At 55.0% G+C, this 17,753-nt stretch overlaps 2 protein-coding genes across 4 annotated transcripts in view; one reads left to right on the forward strand and one right to left on the reverse strand.

Moving 5' to 3' along the window:
• ITPR3 (inositol 1,4,5-trisphosphate receptor type 3) overlaps positions 1 to 3,006 on the forward strand; it is a 58,456-nt gene extending 55,450 nt beyond the window's left edge. For both annotated transcript variants that reach the window (XM_040983203.1, XM_040983204.1), the window contains exons 55-58: positions 39 to 204; positions 681 to 841; positions 1,757 to 1,918; positions 2,386 to 3,006. In XM_040983203.1, the coding sequence (XP_040839137.1) occupies positions 39 to 204; positions 681 to 841; positions 1,757 to 1,918; positions 2,386 to 2,454 (558 nt within the window). In that variant the 3' untranslated portion in view covers positions 2,455 to 3,006. The remainder of the gene's footprint in view (positions 1 to 38; positions 205 to 680; positions 842 to 1,756; positions 1,919 to 2,385) is intronic.
• A 644-nt stretch (positions 3,007 to 3,650) lies between these two features.
• On the reverse strand, positions 3,651 to 16,884 carry LOC121158495 (ubiquinol-cytochrome-c reductase complex assembly factor 2). Of its 2 annotated transcripts, none has more exons than XM_040983205.1 (4): positions 16,722 to 16,884; positions 7,537 to 7,611; positions 6,606 to 6,675; positions 3,651 to 3,826 (listed from the first exon to the last, which is right to left on the reverse strand). In XM_040983205.1, exons 1-4 carry the CDS (start codon positions 16,857 to 16,859, stop codon positions 3,699 to 3,701), a joined length of 411 nt encoding a protein of 136 aa, XP_040839139.1. In that variant the 5' UTR covers positions 16,860 to 16,884; the 3' UTR covers positions 3,651 to 3,698. The 2 variants fall into 2 exon arrangements, with proteins under 2 accessions (XP_040839139.1, XP_040839140.1); XM_040983206.1 differs by having other exon boundaries at positions 7,537 to 7,584; positions 16,722 to 16,883.
• Positions 16,885 to 17,753: the final 869 nt, after the last annotated feature.

Genomic DNA, 17,753 nt, shown 5'->3' on the forward strand with positions numbered 1-17,753 from the left:
GCGGACACTGGACCAGCCCGCCTGCCTTGCTTTCACAGGAGTCCCTCTTCCCGGCCCGAGTGGTCTACGACCTCTTGTTCTTCTTCATTGTCATCATCATTGTGCTGAACCTCATCTTCGGTGTGATTATTGACACCTTTGCTGACCTGCGCAGTGAGAAGCAGAAGAAGGAGGAGATTCTCAAGACCACGTGCTTCATCTGTGGTGAGGCCTGGGGCCTGCTGTGGCTGCAGCTGCCCTGCTAGGGGCCCCAGGGCCCAGGGCCTTCCTGCAGCCACCCTGCCAAGGCGCTGCCAGGGCCCAGGGCCTGCTGTGGCTGCAGCTGCCCTGCTGGGGAGCCCACCAGTGGCTACTTGCTTGTCCTGGGATGGGGCACAGCGGGACCCTGCCTGGACTGCAGACAGTGGGAAAGGGCCTCATTTTTCCAGTTTCAAGCTCCAGAATGCAGTGGCCAGTTCCCTCAGCAGTGGGACAATACTGTGACCAGCTCCTGCTACCTCCCTAGGGTGCAGGGCAGGAGCTACAGTTAGGCAGAGCAGGCTCTGGCTGGTTAAATGGCTGGTGCCTTAAACAGAAGTGTGCAGAGCAACCCAGCACGGGCTGTCAGGCATGTTCCCCCAGCCCCGGTAGGCTGCTGGAGGCCAATAGCCATCTTCTCGCCCACCACCCACCCCCTGCAGGCCTGGAGAGGGACAAGTTTGATAACAAGACAGTGTCCTTTGAGGAGCACATCAAGCTGGAGCACAACATGTGGAACTACCTGTATTTCATTGTGCTGGTCCGTGTGAAGAACAAGACCGACTACACCGGCCCGGAGAGCTACGTAGCCCAGATGATCAAGGTACGGCAGGCTGGGCGTCCTGGGGCCAGAGTGGCTGCACAGCGGAGGCCTTCAGGACTTTTCCTGCAGTGGCCACTCTGGGAGTCCGGGGGGGAGGGTTCCAGAACCCACGGAGTGCTCCGACAGCTGGGGCTGGTCTTCCACTGCCCCCGGCCCTGCCAGCAGCCTACAGCCATGCAGGAGCCTCCAAAGCTTGTGGTGGAGTATGATGTCCCTGCCCGTAGTGTGGTGATGCTGGGGAAGTGACCAACTGTGGGGCAGTTTCTCAGTCTGGGTGGTCCCAGGCAGGGAGGGAGCCTAGAAAAAGGTAAAGGTATCTGATATGGTGGAATCTACTGGCATCTCCGCTTTCTAGAGCCAGGGACAGAGGGAAAGGGAGGGCAGTGACTGACACCCGGGGTGGGAGAGTGGGCGGTCTTACTTGTCTGGAGTCCCAGGACAGCTGTGCTGATGACAGGACCACAGTGCTCACTCAGTGCCCCCACCCCCCACGGATGGATAAGCCGCTGCTGCCCACACACGTCAGAGGGTAGCCCTCAGCGCCCACCCCCTCCATTTACCGTCTGTCTGACTTGCGTCTTCTGGGGGCCTGCATGATGGAGAGGGCCAGAGGAAGGAAGGAGAGGAGGGGGCTCAGGGTCCTGGCATCTTTCCAATGTCAGAAGAGTTAACTGATGGCGCCGATAGCAGTGAGGGACCGATCCTGGCTGACAAGGTTGGCTGTCCGTGGGCAGTCCTGACTTGGGCCCTGCCAGTTCTCTGTGGCCGCTGGTTGTTTCAGATCTTTCTGTGGCATTTCCAGAGAGTCAAAGGGTGTGGCAGGAGTGCTCCCTTCAGTCACTGTTTTGAATGAGGTCTTCAGAATGGCCAGCCCCTGCCCAGGCCCATGCCCCTCACTGGGGTGATCCGTTTCAGAACAAGAACCTGGACTGGTTCCCCCGAATGCGGGCCATGTCCCTTGTGAGCAACGAGGGCGAAGGTGAGCAGAACGAGATCCGGATCCTGCAGGACAAGCTCAACTCCACCATGAAGCTGGTGTCCCACCTCACAGCCCAGCTCAACGAGCTCAAGGAGCAGGTAGCCCTCCACCCCATCCTGGCCCACTCTTGGCATCTCCAGTGGGCATCCTCCCTACTGGCCTGCATCAGGTTGTGAAGACAGTTGAACACTTCCCTACACTAAAAAGGTCCCACTCTGAGGCCCTGGAGGACAAGGCCAAGGGGAAGTTCAGCCTAGGTGTGTGGGAGTCCCTCTTCAGCTCTTCCTCCTGGGGGACTCGTTGGGCCAACAATTTCAGAGCTGCCTGCCTCTCCCCAAGGTCCACTGCTGCCCAGCACTCCATTCCAGGCATCTGGCAGTGGCTGCGGGGAGGAGCTGCCCCCCTTCTTGGGTTTGGTGTCACAGCTGCACTGAATCAGGAGTTTGTGACATGGAGGAGGGGCTGGAGCTGACAAGCTGCATTTCCCAAGGGGCCTGTGGAGGGTGGGAGGGGACAGGGTGTGTGTGTGTGTGGCTTGATTGTGCCTCCACCTGTCCCTCCCTAGATGACGGAGCAGCGGAAACGCAGGCAGCGCATGGGCTTCGTGGATGTGCAGAATTGCATGAGCCGCTGAGGATGCTCCCAGAAAGCTCCCACAGGGACACACGACATGGGAGGCTGTGCCTGGGAAAACAGCCCTTTCCCTGCAGGAGCCTCTTCCTGCTAATCTCGGGCTGTGGCTAGCACGGAGGGGGAGCCTCAGAACTGACAGTCCTGCCTGGGGCCCTGAAGAATTCCCCGGGGCTCGGTTTTCTTTGTCCTGTGGTGCACGCCCCCTTGTGGGCACCCAGCAGTGGACTCCCCTCTTCTCTCCAAGCACTACAGGTAGTTGCGCCTCCATGGGCAGGAGGTGGCGAGCCAGTCTCTTAAGTGACATTAGGAGTTAACTTATTCAAAGATGCTCTGCCCAGTCTGTCCCTACACCTCAGGCCCTGCTGGGGACGGTGTACAGACCTTGTTCCCTGATGACTCAAGGTTGGACAGCCTTTTCCCAGGACCCATGTCTTCCAGGGCCAGTCTGGCCCAGGACATGGGCTGGAAAGGTCAGCAGGATGGCTGCCTGCCTGGGTTTTCTCTTTGTGGTGTTAATGTCTTACGAGTCTTTTTGTCTTGAGAATTAATGTTAATTGCCTAAATAAATTAATGAAATCTAGTTAATTATAAAGGGTGCATTTCCTATACTCCTCTAGGGTCTGTGAGGTCCACAGCACCCCTCCCTGAGGGCCTAGCTGCTGCCCATGGGAGGTGCTCACAGCCATTCTGGGATGTTCTAGTTCACTGTCCCCGGCTCCCACTGTTCCATTCATTCCACAATGCACAGGAGTGACCGTCTGCTGCCACTCCTCTTGCCAGCATTCCTGATTCTCGATGCTCGGGGGACATGCCTATAAAACCTGTCCAGTCTGCAGCCTGTCTAGTGCAGTCCCTCCACCCAGATGGGCTGGGTTCTTGTGAGGCCAGAGGCTGAAGCCTGTCTTCCTCCATCTATGGGTGCACTGCCAAGCAGACCTTTGGCATCGCTTGGCGTCCCTGCTGCTTCAACTTCCTCCCAGGGCCTCCCACAACAACGAGGAGCCCCCACACCCCAGGCTATGCAGGAAGTGTCTTGGCACGAGGCCCTGTAACCTTCCCATGGCCCCATGGCCCTTCCCTGAAGACCTCCCTCCCCTGCCACAGTCGCAGCTGACAGCTCACTCGCCACTTCTCCTGGGTGGAAACTTTGTAGAGCATGGACTTCTGTTCCGCCAAGGCCAGAGGTAGCTCCCAGGCTGGGAGGTTAATGGCTTTATTGACAAGGGCAACTGAAGGGACTGCACATTAGGTTGGTGGGCGGGATAAGGCCCGCACCCAGGCCTTATGCTTCTCCTCAGGACTCTGGGAGGCAAACTTCTCCTGCAGTTTCTTCCACATGCCTTTGTTCATTTCCTTAAACTCTTCCAAGGTATCTGCAAAAGACAACATGGAGGTGGGCTGGAGTCTGGGCCTGGACTGCACATACATGGGCAGCTAGTAGCGGGGTGCACCTCTCGGTGCCTTTGCACCAGAGTATGAAGAAAGTGTGCAGTGGTGCTGAGCATGCCACCCACAGCCCGCCTGCCTCACTCCACACGCGGCTCACTGCCTGTTTTCTGGATGTGGAACTGGCAGGAGGAGGGTTTGTTACTCGTTCAGCTGGCACAGCTAGGGAGAGGTACAACTGGGAAGTTATTTTCTTTTTCAAAACATTTATTTTCACCTACTTGAAAGGCAGAGCAATGGAGGTGAGAGAAGTACTCCCCCATCCCCTGGTTCACTCCCCAAATGCCTGCCACAGCCAGTGCTAGACCAGGCTGAAGCCAGGGCCCTGGGCTCCCCCTTCGTCTTCCATATTGGATGGCAGGGGCCCAAGTCCTTGAGCCACCATCTGTGACCTTCTATGTGTGTTAGCAGGGAGCTGGCCCAGTATTCTGGTTCAGGATGGAATACTGAAGCAGCAGCTCAACCTCTGGGAGCTGTACCTACCTGACAGTGCAAGCTCCCTACATGCTATAGAGCTGAGGTAGACCAAGGTCAACTTAACCATTTGAGCCCCGGGCTTATCTGTAAAATGATAAAAATCAAACAAAAAACTTTCACATTTGTGAGGGTTGGGGCTGATGCTGCAATGCCAGCATCCCATATGTGTGCCATTCCCAGCTCATCCATTTCTGATCCAGCTCCCTGTTATGGCCTGGGAAAGCAGTGGAGGATGGCCCAAGAGCTCGGGCTCCTTGCACCCAAGCAGGAGGTACAGAGGATCTTGGCTCCTGGCTTTGGCCTGGCCCAGTCCTGGCTCTCGCAGCCTTCTGGAGTGAACTAATGGATGGAAGCTCTTTCTTGGTCTCTCCCTCTATCTGTAACTGTGCCTTTCAAATAAATAAATCTCCAGGGAAAAAATGTTGTAAGGGTTAAAGGAAATGAAGAGGGTGGCTTGCTTGCCCTTCCCCCTGCTGAAAAGATTTCTTTGCTAATCTGTGGGCCCAAGGGGCTGAGCAGAGCATGCATCCATAATGTGAGCACACCTGCTTACCCAACCCAGGAGGCAACCCAGGCTTCCCTTAACCTCTACCCATCTGAGGCCAGAAGCACCTGCTTGCTACCTGCTGTGACAACCAGGAAAATGTCTGGATATTGCCCCAGGGTCCCTGGCAGAAGACCAGTGGGCTCCAGTGCCCCCTTAGGCTTGGGGGCCACCGCAGCTGGCTTTCTAGCTATATTTAACACATGGATATTCTCAGGCCATTTGCTTAGCCTTCATGGGATGAATGTCCACGAGAGAACAAAAATAGCCCTTCTGACCAGCAAAAGGTAACTGACATAATTTATTAACGACATCCACTGTCAGTGGCGCTTGGCTAAATTAGCACAGGTGCTGTCCTTTAGCCACCGAGACCAGCAGCCGCCCTGGGAGAGCCCTGCAAGTCACAACGCCTGCATGAGTGCTGCCCCTGACCCCACGTGCAGGGGACACTCGGGGTCAGACCACAGCCCCTTTAGGTTCATGGTCTCCCAGGCTTGTGCTACCAGGGGCTGCAGGTCCTTTCTTGCCCTATCACGGGACACGTGGGGAGATTATCCCCAGCACCTGCCACCAAAACATGAGGCTTACTGGCAACACAAATTACCAGCCAATTTCCCAAGGCTGGAACAAGCTGCAGCATGGCCGATGCAGGCAGCTCCATACCTCCCCGCCTCCCTGGCCACTCGTCCCCCACAGACTCGGGCTTCCCCAAGGGGTCCCAAAAGGGGCAGAGGCAGGTCCCCAGAATCAGGTCCATTCCACTCTCAAGTCCACACTTTGTTTAGACCCTCTGGGCCCTCATGATGACCCTGATCATCAAAATGACAGCTACACAGACCCAGACAAATGCCATTCTGCCTGCCCAAAATATCTTCATCCCAGCTTTCCAGAGAGCACTGTCATAAAAATAGGGTCAGAGTCGACAAGAACAGCAGGTGACAACATCAGGTTTTTAATCTGCACAGTTTTCTGGAAGGTCAAGTTCCTGAACCTAGCTGCCAGTGGCTGCTAGGAGAGGAAAGAGAGCCTTGCAGAGTGCCAGAAGGCAGGTGCTCTGGGCTGTGCCCTCACAGGAAAGGCCGGTCTATTTTGGTATACAATATCCTTGGCAATGGAAAGAATCATTTTCCAGTACCTGCCCGCTCTCCCGCCTGGCTCCTCCGCCCCAGCCCCTCTGGTGACAATGGAACCCAGGAAGTGAGAAGGGGCCAGGCCTAGCAGGGTGGGGTCTATCGGGGCTCCCATGCAGACCTAGAGAATCCACAGACCGCGTCCCTGGGGTCAGATAAGTCTCAGCCGGATATCCCTATACATGCTTTATTGAATGGGTTTTTGTTTTAATTAAAACCCTCATTGTTTATAGAGCCCCCTTAGGGCTATAAAAATAAAATTATTTTCCTTCCATCCTGATTTCAACTACTTCCATTTGGCAAATACATATTCCCTTGTGCCCTGCTGCCCAGCCTTGAATTTCAAAGCACTAAAGATGGATTTTCTGTTTCAAATGAGGCCTCTGACCTTCTCCATATTCCATGGCCTGGCAGCACGGGCCCTGCAGCTTCAGCATTTCCTTTGGGCAATTCCATGAGCCACCGCATCGAGCAGCACTGTCTCATTAGACAACTCCCCTGGCCACTCAAAACTCATTTGCAAAGCGACAGGGAGGGCAGCTGTGCTCTCGGTACCTGTGGACAGGATCAGCTTGTACTCTTCCAGGGATAGGCCGCTGAAGCTGGTCTCTCTGGGGCGCGGGTACTGGGGCAGAAAGGGAGAGAGGGAAGGGAGGCAAGGTCAGCTCTGCAGCACACAAGCAATTCACATGGGCCCTGGGCACCCAGAAGCCTGCCAAGTCCGGCAAGGAGAGGAGCAGCCCCACCATGAGGTCAGACTTGGCCTCACAAGAACCAGCTGGGCCCAGAGTAGACAGCTCTACTCTCTGGGTCTCAGAGACACCCACATGGTGAGCCCTTAGAACCCTATGGACATCAAATGCATGACTGTTCACATCCCTTATAAAACTAGCACATAGCATTTGCGTATCACTTCTGCATGCCCTCACCTTCATTTGAATTGTAACACCTGATACTCCTGCCATTCAATAGTTGTTATACTTATTTAGGAAACAATGACCAAAAAATCTGAAAAGTTTCCCCTGAATAGTTTTTATCTGTGGGGACATGATTCTGCGGATATAGAATCTTTGGCTGAGAAGGGCTGGCTGTGTAGGTGTGGAGTTAAGGAACTTGCTTTTCGAGCCTGGAGAAAGTCACATGACAAGGCATCGGACAGTGATCAGCTCAGGGCAGGGGAGAAGCCTGGGTCTGGCCACAGGGATGTCCCTAGCCTGTCCTGTGCCCCTGCACAGAAGGGAATGCGAGAGCCCCAGCACCTGTCACAGACCTAGGGGTACACACCAGCACAAAAGCACTTGACTCTTATGCAGCGCCTTCACAGCCTTTGTCTAGCTGGCCTCAAAGCCTCCACAGGCACCTTTGTTGGCCTGGTTGAAATTGCTGGTTACACAGCAAAGCAGGGAAGGCACAACTCTTTAGGTAATGCGGCATAATCAGGTTTCACTCATTTTTCCCGGCTGTCCCCATCAGCAGGCCCACTCACCTTGTGTTTGTAGTAATTTGAATGGAGCCGTGCTAAGCTCTCGTACATCTCATCGCAGGCCTCGGGCTCTGCAATCTGGAAAACAAGGAACCCCAAAGGAGTGAGCCATGGAGTCCTACCGCCCACACTGAGCCTGTACTCCAGGAAGGACCACTCTCGAAGCGGGCCTGCCACAGGCACAAGCCACTTGGCCTCAAGGGGGTAGAGCTGACCTACAGCCCTCTGTGGTGGGAAATCACCTTTGCTGAGGAGTGGCTTCACCTCATCAGCACCTGCTGAGCTCCACGGGGGTGAGGGTAGGGAGCAGACACAGAGACACAGTGTGGGAAAGGCGTCCCTAACCAGGGCCAGGTCAGGCCCAGTGTTGGGAGGTGGCTGATGGGCTCCATCCCCAGGGATGTGAGCTGTCACGGCACCAGTAAGACTCAGCTGGTTCCTGACGGATGCACAGGAGTCAGGGAGCACAGATGGCCTTCCCAAGGGACAGGGCAGCCTGAGTGAGGCTGACCAAGGCCAGGGTACATTACAGCTTGGACAGTCTGCCCGAGGGCCTGCTGCAGGTACAGGGAGAAAAACCCTGATATTGGAGGTACACCTTCAAGATGAATAATACTAAATATTCTTTTTATGAAAAGAAAAAAATAACCAAGTGAACGTCTACCTGTGTAATTGGGAAGCTGCTGAAATTGGGGAAGAAAGGGAATAGGAAGGCAATGTTTAAGGTGAGCAAGGTAAACGGGATGAGAACCTTGACCTTGAGCCCAGGGTGGCAAATGAAACCCTGCCAACAGAAGGGGAAACAAATATGCCTCTGGGCGCCCCTACAAGGAATCACAAAGCCAGATGGGAAGTGAACTTTCCCTTGCCTGGATGTTCCCCTGTTCCCCTCCCTTGGCCCCTTGGCCCCTCTGCCCTTGCTTTTCCTTGTCCAGACTCCTTAGATTTTTCTACCAACAATTCTGAAAGTTCTGCAGAAGAAAACTTTTTCTTTCATGTTCTCTCCCAGAATTCCAAAGACAGATTTCTTTTCTAACTGAAATTGTCTCTCCGAGAAGGCAGAGCATAAATAAATCAGCAGTTAAGTGCTCTAATAAGGCGGCTCTGCTTTTGCCTCCATGTGCGTGTAAGACAAGGTCCCCGTGTGACTGCAGGCAGAAGAGATGCCCCGTTCCTGAGCTGGCCCCTGCTCCTCGAGGGAATGCCCGGGTGGCGAGGAGGTAGCTGCGAGCTACCAGGGGCACTGAGTGGACAGAACAGGTGGCCAGCTCCTCAGGGCACACTCTGGAGGACCATACCTGAAGCACTGCATCTCTAGCAGGCCAGTATAACAGAGCTGGCACAGAGCAGAGCGGGAACATCACCAGGAAAGGCCGAGGGAGGGGTGTCTCCATCCCCCAAGGTGATCAGGCTGAGGAAGGAGTGTCTCCATCATGCAAGGTAACCATGCCGCCTCTGTCGTGTGTTCGGACAGCTGTGTTTACTGTGGATGTCAGGCAAATCGGCTCATCTCCCTGACACCCACCGGAGAAGCACCTGCTTCCTCCTCCCTGTATTTGCCCACCCAGTTCCCTTCATCCCGCGGTATCTCGGACCATTTCCGAAGGATGACCACAGTTCGCATTTAGGACACCCAGCACGGGCTTGACTCCATTTCTAACCCGAAGTCCTCATCCTGATTCCACTGTCAGCACAGAGGAAAAGGACCAGGTACCACACCTAAGGCATAGACCTCTGGTGTCCTTTAACTGGGGACACTCTGTGGCCTTTGTCTTTCATGAATGGACACTTCTGAAGCCTATGGAATAATTTACCCTTGCTTTAAAAAACCCCTACTTGGGAGGGTGGTAAGAGGTTAACCAAGGGGAGGCCTGGATGACCGTGATCCCAGACCTGGAGCACCGACAAATATGCGGGAGCACTGTGTACAAGTTATCAGCCGCAGCTGTATTAAATGCAGGTCTCCACTTCTGAAACTAAGAGACACAGCCAGCCTTGTGGCCGGGGGTAAAGCCATCTTCTGTGATGTCAGCATCCCACATGGGCACTAGTTTGTGTCCCAGCTGATCTACTTCTGACCTAGCTCCCTGCTAATTGCCTTGGAAAGCACTGGGTGATGGAACAAGTTCCTGGGCCCCTAACACCTATGTGGGAGACTTGGAAAAAGCTTCAGGTTCTTGGCTTCAGCCTGGCCCAGCACTGGCAAGAGAATCAGTGGATGGAAGGTCTCTATCTCTGTAACTCTTTCAAATTTAAAAATCATTTTGAAAAAGGTGGTGTGGGAGGCTGGTGGCATGGCCTAGGATTTTAAACCTCTACCTGAAGTGCCAGGTAGAGTGGGTGCTGGTTTGAGTTCCAGCTGCTCTACTTCTGATCCAGCTTCCTGGGAAAGCTAATGAGCCTGGGAAAGCAGTAAAAGATGGCCAAAGTGCTTGGGCCCCTACATTCACGTGCGAGACTCAAAAGAAGTTCCAGACTCCTGGCTTAGGACCGGCCTGACTGTGGCTGTTGCAGCCATTTGGGAAGTGAACACACTGGAAGATCTGTCAATCTGCCTTTCAAATAAAAATAAATACATCTTAAAAAAAAAAAAAAAAGACCTAAGAGAGGCAGAGGTGAGGAGGATGGTGTGGAACGAGATGGTGTGGGTGGAGGGAGGCTGACTCTGCTGTGATGCTGGGAGAACTGCTGGCAAACAGCTACAGAAACCAGGAGGCTGCAGCTGGTGGCGCAGGCAGCACAGGCACATGGCAAGCAGAGGCATGGAGGATGGCCCCTGTGGACAGGGCTTCCCTGGGGACCTGCCGGCTCGTGGCCACCACACTGTCAAGGGTCAGGTCACTAGGGTACAGACACATGCTGCACCAGGCTGGCCTCCATCTGGCTCTGTCTTCCTCCTGTCCTGCTCTCCATCAAGCCACCTTCCCAATCGGGTTCTCAGGAAATGAGTTCAAGTCCCAACTCCTCACCTCTGTGTCCTCAGTAAGTCTGCCCTGCAAACCCAGGTGCCCGTCCTGCCTCTCCAAATCCCCCGATGTGAGGAGGCCCCAGCAGGCTGCCAACAGCCCTCTCATCATAGCCCTGGGACAAGGAGGGCTCTTCCCCAATCTTGGAGAGCCTGCTGTTTGCTGTGGGTCCTCCTCTACCTCTACCACACTCCTCACCGTCAGCCTTCCGGGGGCCAATGTGACACCTGAAAGCCACAAGCATGGACAAGCCAGCTACCTGCCCCCTGCGGTCAGAAGGGCCTCTGGGGCTGCAGCTCAGAGGTGAGAGAGGGGTTAAGATAAGTCAATTCCCAGCTAGGTTCTCACAGTGCAAAGAGAGGGAGAGGAAGACAAACAACCAGGGCTAGGCCCCCAGGCACACCTCACCCCGGCTCAGCAATGAACACGGAGCTTGTTTACCACGCAGACGGCCATCCATGGACACTGCTAATTCCAGAAGCCCGGACCAAACACCTCCATCTCACACTTCCCTCATGGACTCCAGCACAAACATTCCTGAGATGTGAAATATACACTTTTCCTGGTGAAATACACTATGCATTTTTTAGAAAATTTCTTATGCATAAGCTTTAAAGTACCCGATTTTGCACCCACACCTAATGAGATTACGGACATTTGAGGACTAATAGCACTGCTGCCTCTGAGAAAGCAGCAGTGGGGACACTATGAAAAATTCAGTACCGTTCCCTAAATGTGAGTAAAATAGATGTGTGAATGACAAAATGTCCTTTATGGCTCTATTCTTGCTCCTTTTGCATTTCCCCTGCTCAGTCGTCAGTAAATTTCTCTTTACCATATTAAACTTTTATACACGCAAATCTACAGCAGTGCCACAGGCACTGATTTCGATTTTCAAAATTGAATTTTGGGTGGCGACAGCAATCGGCTCAGCGGCCTCTGTTCTCGTCATACAAAGGGACGCATAAGCACTTCTGGGAAAGGGTGTCGCAAATTGCTCTGCTAATTAAGGGAGAGCTGGATCTGGTCCAGAAGGATCTAGGAAAGGAGGTTTTCATGACTTGGTAATGAACTTCGGAAATGAGTTCACTCTGTTATGGGTGCCTACTCCCACTCAATTCAATTGAGCAGGTATTTCCCAAGCACCTATGCGGACAGTGCTCTGCTGGGAGCTATGGGGGTACATGAGAAAGACCCTGCTACAGCGCAGGAGGAGCTGACTATCAGGCCGAGGAGATGGACTCCCCCAGCCATGTCTGGGGCAGCACAGAGCAGACCGAGACCCGCAACACCAGGCCCCTGCAGGTACGGGTGCAGGGTAAGAGCCAGTTACCGGGTAGGGCCCACACAGAGCTGCAGTCCTTAACTTCAGGGCTGGACTTGGACCAGAGGAGTGTGAGGACAACACACAAAAGCCACAGGGACAAAGGTGCTCCGGGCAGGCAGGATCCTCAAGCAAAACCCAGGGAGGGCTTCAAGGGCCAGGGTGAACTCCACCCACGAGGAGGGTCCTGGATGCAGTGGTACGGAGCTCCGGATTCTCCTAACAACCACTCATGGCTAGCAAGCCACACACCCTGCTGAGGTCAGGTCTGCTCCTGGGGTGGTGAGCCCAGGATGGTCCCCTATAATGGCCTGCCAGCTGTCCAGGCCCTAAAGCCCTTGGAATATAGGGATGCCCCCATGGAAAGTAGCCTGCAATGGATCCTGTCAGCAGCACTTGATTCTTTTAAACCTACTGAGATCAACACAGCGCCCTGTCCAAATATCATCCCAACCAGAATTGGAAGAGAAAAAAAGATGGAGGTGTTTGAACTTGTTCTTAAGAGAGCCGACTTTCCTCCCAACACCTGTTTTGCAGTGGGTTTGAGATTACACCTAAAAACACATCATCTCTTCTTAGGCCACTCCTCACAAATCTGACTGCAGGGGGCTCACGTACTGGAGGACGGGGGTAGGGAACACTGAGCAATGTTGCAATAGCTACACCAGGATGGCACCCATCAGGTATGGTGGTGGCAACTGGCTCTCTGCTCTACAAGAAAGCCAGAGGCCAGCTCCAACCATGTGGCTACCTAAAACCCCTGCCAGGAGAAACCCAAGACCTTCATTCTGGGCCTGCATTAAGCCTGGACACGACACAGTACGGCAGTCTGTGGGCCAGCAGCGGCAGCCCTTGCACTGGGTGAACAGGTGCTGTGCACAGGCAGGATCTTCTGGAAACCACTTAGGTGCCTAATGAAGTCAGAACTTGCTTCCATCCCTGTAGTTAATCAACAATTCTAGCTGTTTGCCACGTTCCCCCACACTGTGACTTTTGTGAAGCCCCCAGCACTGCAGGGAACACACGTTCTCTTAACAAAATGGCATTCAAAACCATCAACAGGATCTTAAGAAAGCACACACCAGGCATGGGGTGCAAGGGGTGGTCCCCGTGTTCCAGCTTCCCACCAGGCCCTCCCTAGTAGGGTGGGGAGCCCCAAGACTCCCTGGCAGGTGGAGTAAACACAGGCAGTGGCTTTGTCCTCAGGCTTGGAGTATGAATTATTAACGGCTTTTGCGTCCCACTGAGAGGACCCTGTCCCTTCCCACCCTGAGGGAGGTGGTGGATGGGCTCAGAAAAGCGGGTGTGTTAACACTGGGAGATGCCTAATGCCCTGACCTAACTACCCAGTCCTAAAGGACTGTGCAGGACACAAGAGACAGGCCTGAGGTGCAGACAGAGGCCATAACCTACTCCAGAGGAACAGCAGAGAGCAGTGACAGTGTACTGGGGGGTGAGGCCAGACAAGAGCCAGGACAGTCTCTCATGGCCAGGGACCCCAAGCGAGCCATTTCATGCGCTTGCTCCCCATCTGTAGAATGGGCCTGGGAATAACCCCTCGACTTAGCTGCAGATCTTCAACACACCACTCACTACGCACCTTCCAGGGTAACAGTGGGATGCAGGAAGCCAGCAAGCCCACTGCTGGTCCGTCTCCTCTGTGGGAACAAGAGGGCTGCAAGAACAAACCGTCCCCAGCCCCACCCCCAGCCTTCTTTCTGGCAGCTAGCTGCGTCACCAAGGGGAAGAGCCACGCCAGTTGGCAGGACAGGTCTCAGCCCCGCCCCTGTTGCCAGCGGAACCACCTTTTGTTCTCAAAGTCTATCATGTTGGAGGGAGTGACTCAAGGTGCTGCTCCCTAGACCTACCGCAGAGATTGACTAAGCCCAGGCGCATTCTCAGGTGCTGGAAGGATGTGGGACCTTGACGGCGGTGGTCTTGAGGGATGCGCCTGCTGGCATCGTGATGCAGCGACGCAGCCATCAGCATGGGCCGCCTGCGGAGTGGTCACAGGGCGTTGTCAGAGCAGCAGTGGCAAGCAGGGAAGTGTGTCCCTGGCCAGTGCAGACACTTCTCTCCCTGGTGTTTCAGCTCAGGCTCAGCTGTGCACCAGCCCAGACCTGAGTGGACACACGTGGACCAACCCGAGCCCACCCTGTAGAGGCGGTCCTCTGGTCCCTGCTGGGACACACATAGGGAGAGGGATGGGGTCAGCCTGAAGACGTCCCCCCAGACGAAACCTGCATGCACCTGCAGTTGCTACTCAGACCACGGGAGTGGCTCTGACTGTCAGGAGTTATCTCCCCTCCTGCTGCCCTCCTCTGCTGGCTGCTCTGGCCCTAACCACCGAGTGAGGGGCACTGTCACCCCCTCCCATCTGCCCAAGCATCCAGTTCCAGGCTTCCTGTGAGCTGCTAGGTGACGGGCCTCGTGGTCCTCCTCTAGATACCACAGCCTCCCAACTCAGGAAGCTCTCAAGCCCTATCTCACGCTCCGGGGTACAGAAACAGCCCCTCCTCACTCTCCACTACTTCTCTCTACTGAGTTCTGCTACATCTGCAACTCTGTCCAAACAACTTCTGACTCATGAGCCATAACCAACCAACTACTTAGCTCTTCATTCAGACGTCTACCGAGCATCTTCTATGTGCAAGAGCTAGGGGGAGAGTGAGGGAGGGAGGTGAGGAGAAATATAAAAATGGCATCATCTCTAATCTCCGGAAGCCTATGTGAAACAGTAAGTGTTAGCCTTCCAGGCCTATGGGACTTGAGGACAGGACTCCAAGGGTCCCTCCAGATCGTCACATGTTATATCAGTGGAGGCCCCCAGCAACAGAGTGGGGAACCTGAGCGGAGTGCAGGATCTGCCTCGTCCTAGGAATCCCAGGCCAGACGCTCCACCTGCACTGCCAGCAGTCAGATCAGCACTCTTGCTCCACTGGGGGCGCCAGCCAGACTCCCTGCTGGACCAAGCCACCATAAGTGCCTGTTCCTGCTTTGACAGGTCCAGATCAGGTTTCCCAAAGGCCCCGTCTCCAGGCTGACCCCTTGCCCGAGCCTAGACTCAAAGAGCCCAGTCCCTGCGTGACATTTCCACGTGAGTGCCGAGTCTACGTTTTCTCACATTAAACTCACGTAGTTCATCCTACACAATGGCAGTCCCTTTCAGCAGCTAGAACAGAGCCATTTTACAGGGAGCTGCTCAGGGGAAAGCCTCACGTTGGTGCTACTCTGGGGCCTGCTCCATCTCTCCCATCCACAGTGTATCAGCAAGTCCTGCGGGCTCAGCCTGCCCACTCTACCCTCTGCTGCCAGCCTCATCCAGCCTTCAGCACCTCTAGCCCAGAGCTCACTGCTGCTTCTCTCCAGCCTCCAGCTTCTGCTCTTGTCCTCTGTAACTTACTGACCACAAATGACAAGAGGCATCTTTTTTTTTTTGAAGACTTATTTATTCTGATTGGAAAGGCAGATACACAGAGAAAAGAGATTCAGACCCTCCATCTGCTGGTTCATTCCTCAAACGGTCGCAACAGCCAGAGCCGAACCAATCCAAAACCAGGAGCTTTTTCCGGGTCTCCCATGCAGGTACAGGGTCCCAAGGCCTTGGGCAGTCCTTGACTGCTTTCCCAGGTCACAAGCAGGGAATGAGACTGGTTCCGGTCATTGTGGTCACTTGGGTTATGCACCAGCTGGATGGGAGATCTTTTTGTCTCTCTCTGTATATCTGCCTTCCCAATAAGAAAAAATCTTAAAAAAAAAAAAAATTCATCTCCTGGGGTCAGTGCGGTAGCTCAATAGGTTTTTCCAGCAAGCACTGGCACCCCACATGAGCACTGGTTTGTGTCCCAACTGCTCCACTTCCCATTCAGCTTTTTGTGGCCTGGAAAGCAGTAGAGAACAGCCCAAGTCCTTGGACTCCTAAACCCACATGGGAGGCTCCCAGCTTTGGATCAGCTCAGCTCTGGCTGCTACAGCTATTTGCTAAGTGAACCAGTGGATGGAGGATCTGTCTCTCCTTCTCTATATACATTTGCCTTTCCAATAAAAATTACTAAATCTTAAAAAAAAAAAAATCATGTCCCACCCCCTTGTAGGACTGGCCTGCCATGCCTAACTCTGGCCCTTCTCTGATTTCAACCTAACTCACCAATCGTCTATACCATGCTAACTGGCTCCTGGCCTCAGGACCTGGGCAGCAGCTGCAACACTGCCCGTGGGCAAGCGCACACTGTGTCACCCGCTCCCCTTCAGTCTCCGCAGGCCACTTCCTCTACTCCACTAGCCTCTTACTTGAACGTGTTATGGTACTGATGTGAACTGTCACAGGTGCACCTCCTTGCTGACGGTGTGTCCTGAATGGCGTCACATTCTGTGGCAGGACCTCATGGGTCCCACCCAGTGCCGCCTGGGCACCGAGCCGAGGCCCTGGCGAGCCACAGGGGGCTCAGTAAGCACGTGCTGGACTGGTCACTGCATCCCAGGTGACAGCAAGCCCGCAGTCCTGTTACACACAGCAGCCCGAGTGTCTGATCCCAACCTGGGGTACGGGGTCCAGGAGCCCAGGAAGAACGCTGGGCGAGGGTCACAACCTAACACGGGGAGGTGATACTGTCGGGCCGTGCCCGGGGCCACAAGCTTGAGGCCTTCTCCTCTGCAACAGGTCAAGCTGTGAGCCGCACCCCTCCTAGCGTATTCCATCGCCTGTAGAACTTTCTAAACCACGGAGGCGCAGGCCCCGGCCCGGGGGACTTGGCGTTGCAGGAGCGACCGTCGCCCTCCACAGCCCTCCGTGAACCGACGGGGTCCCCGCGCCTGGAGGGAAGGCCGCGCAGGCCCCGCCGCCCTGCCTGTCCTTCCCCGCCACCCCGCCTCGCCCAGCCGTCCCCCACGCCGGTCACCTGCGTATTTTCTCCCTCCCGAAAGGCCTGTGCTACCCGCTGCCGCAGGTAAGCACCCAAGTCCCGGCCCCGTTTGGTCTCGTCCACCGGCCATTCCTCACACAGCTTAAGAAATCGCCGGTAGCGGCTGGCGGCCATCTTGGGCCCCGCGTGTCCCCGCCCCCCCCGGGGGGGGCGGAGTCGGCGAAGGCGGAGGGCGCTTGCGCACCACGGCTCTCCGCCTTCCCGAGGGGCGGGGCGCGCGGCGCGCGGCGCGCGAGTGGGCATGCGCCCCGCCCTTCGCCTCGCCGGTCGCCAGGGGGCGCTGCTCGCCCGGCTCTGGCCCGGAGCTGGCTTCCGCCGCAGCCCGCTCTTCCTCCGCCTGCAGGCAGCGGCCGCTCCCAGGGACAGGCCGGCGTGCGGTACCCGAGGGACAGCTTCTCTTTACAGTGACTACACGAGCTCGAGACTTCGGAACTCTCCTCGGAGGCCGCTGCTGTTTTTGCATAAACGAATACATTTGCATGTAGATATAGCTTGTCTTTGGGTAGAAGATGTATTTGAACTTCACCGCAGTGCCTGCCCGCTCTTCACACTTTGCACTGGCTTTCTCGCTGCCTACTGTACCTCCCGGGGTCCTCAGCCGTGTCTGTCTGCCTGCCCGTCTCTCCCGTCTCTCCGTCTCTCCCTCTCTCTCCCAAGCCGGGCCCCTTTTACTGCAAGGTGCTGGTTTCCTAGCCTGAGCAATATCAGCTGAGCTGATTCAGCCTGGGAAACAAACGAACAAAACTAATGGTGAAATATATATAAGATTTCCTTATTTATTTATTTATTTATTCATAGATCAGAGAGAGAAATATCTTCCATCCTCTGGTTTACTCTGTAAATGGCCACAGCAGCCAGAGCTGAGCTGATCTGAAGCCAGGAGCCAGGAGCTTCTGGGTCTCCCACATGAGTACAGGATCCCAAGGGTCTGGGCTGTCTTCTCTTGCTTTCCCAGGTCATAATCAGGGAGCTGAATGGGAAATGGAGCAGCTGGGATACGAACCAATG

This window comes from Ochotona curzoniae, unplaced genomic scaffold (assembly GCF_017591425.1).
Source record: "Ochotona curzoniae isolate NIBS_2020 unplaced genomic scaffold, NIBS_Ocur_1.0 contig_3819, whole genome shotgun sequence".
In the NCBI taxonomy this organism is placed as follows: domain Eukaryota; kingdom Metazoa; phylum Chordata; class Mammalia; order Lagomorpha; family Ochotonidae; genus Ochotona; species Ochotona curzoniae.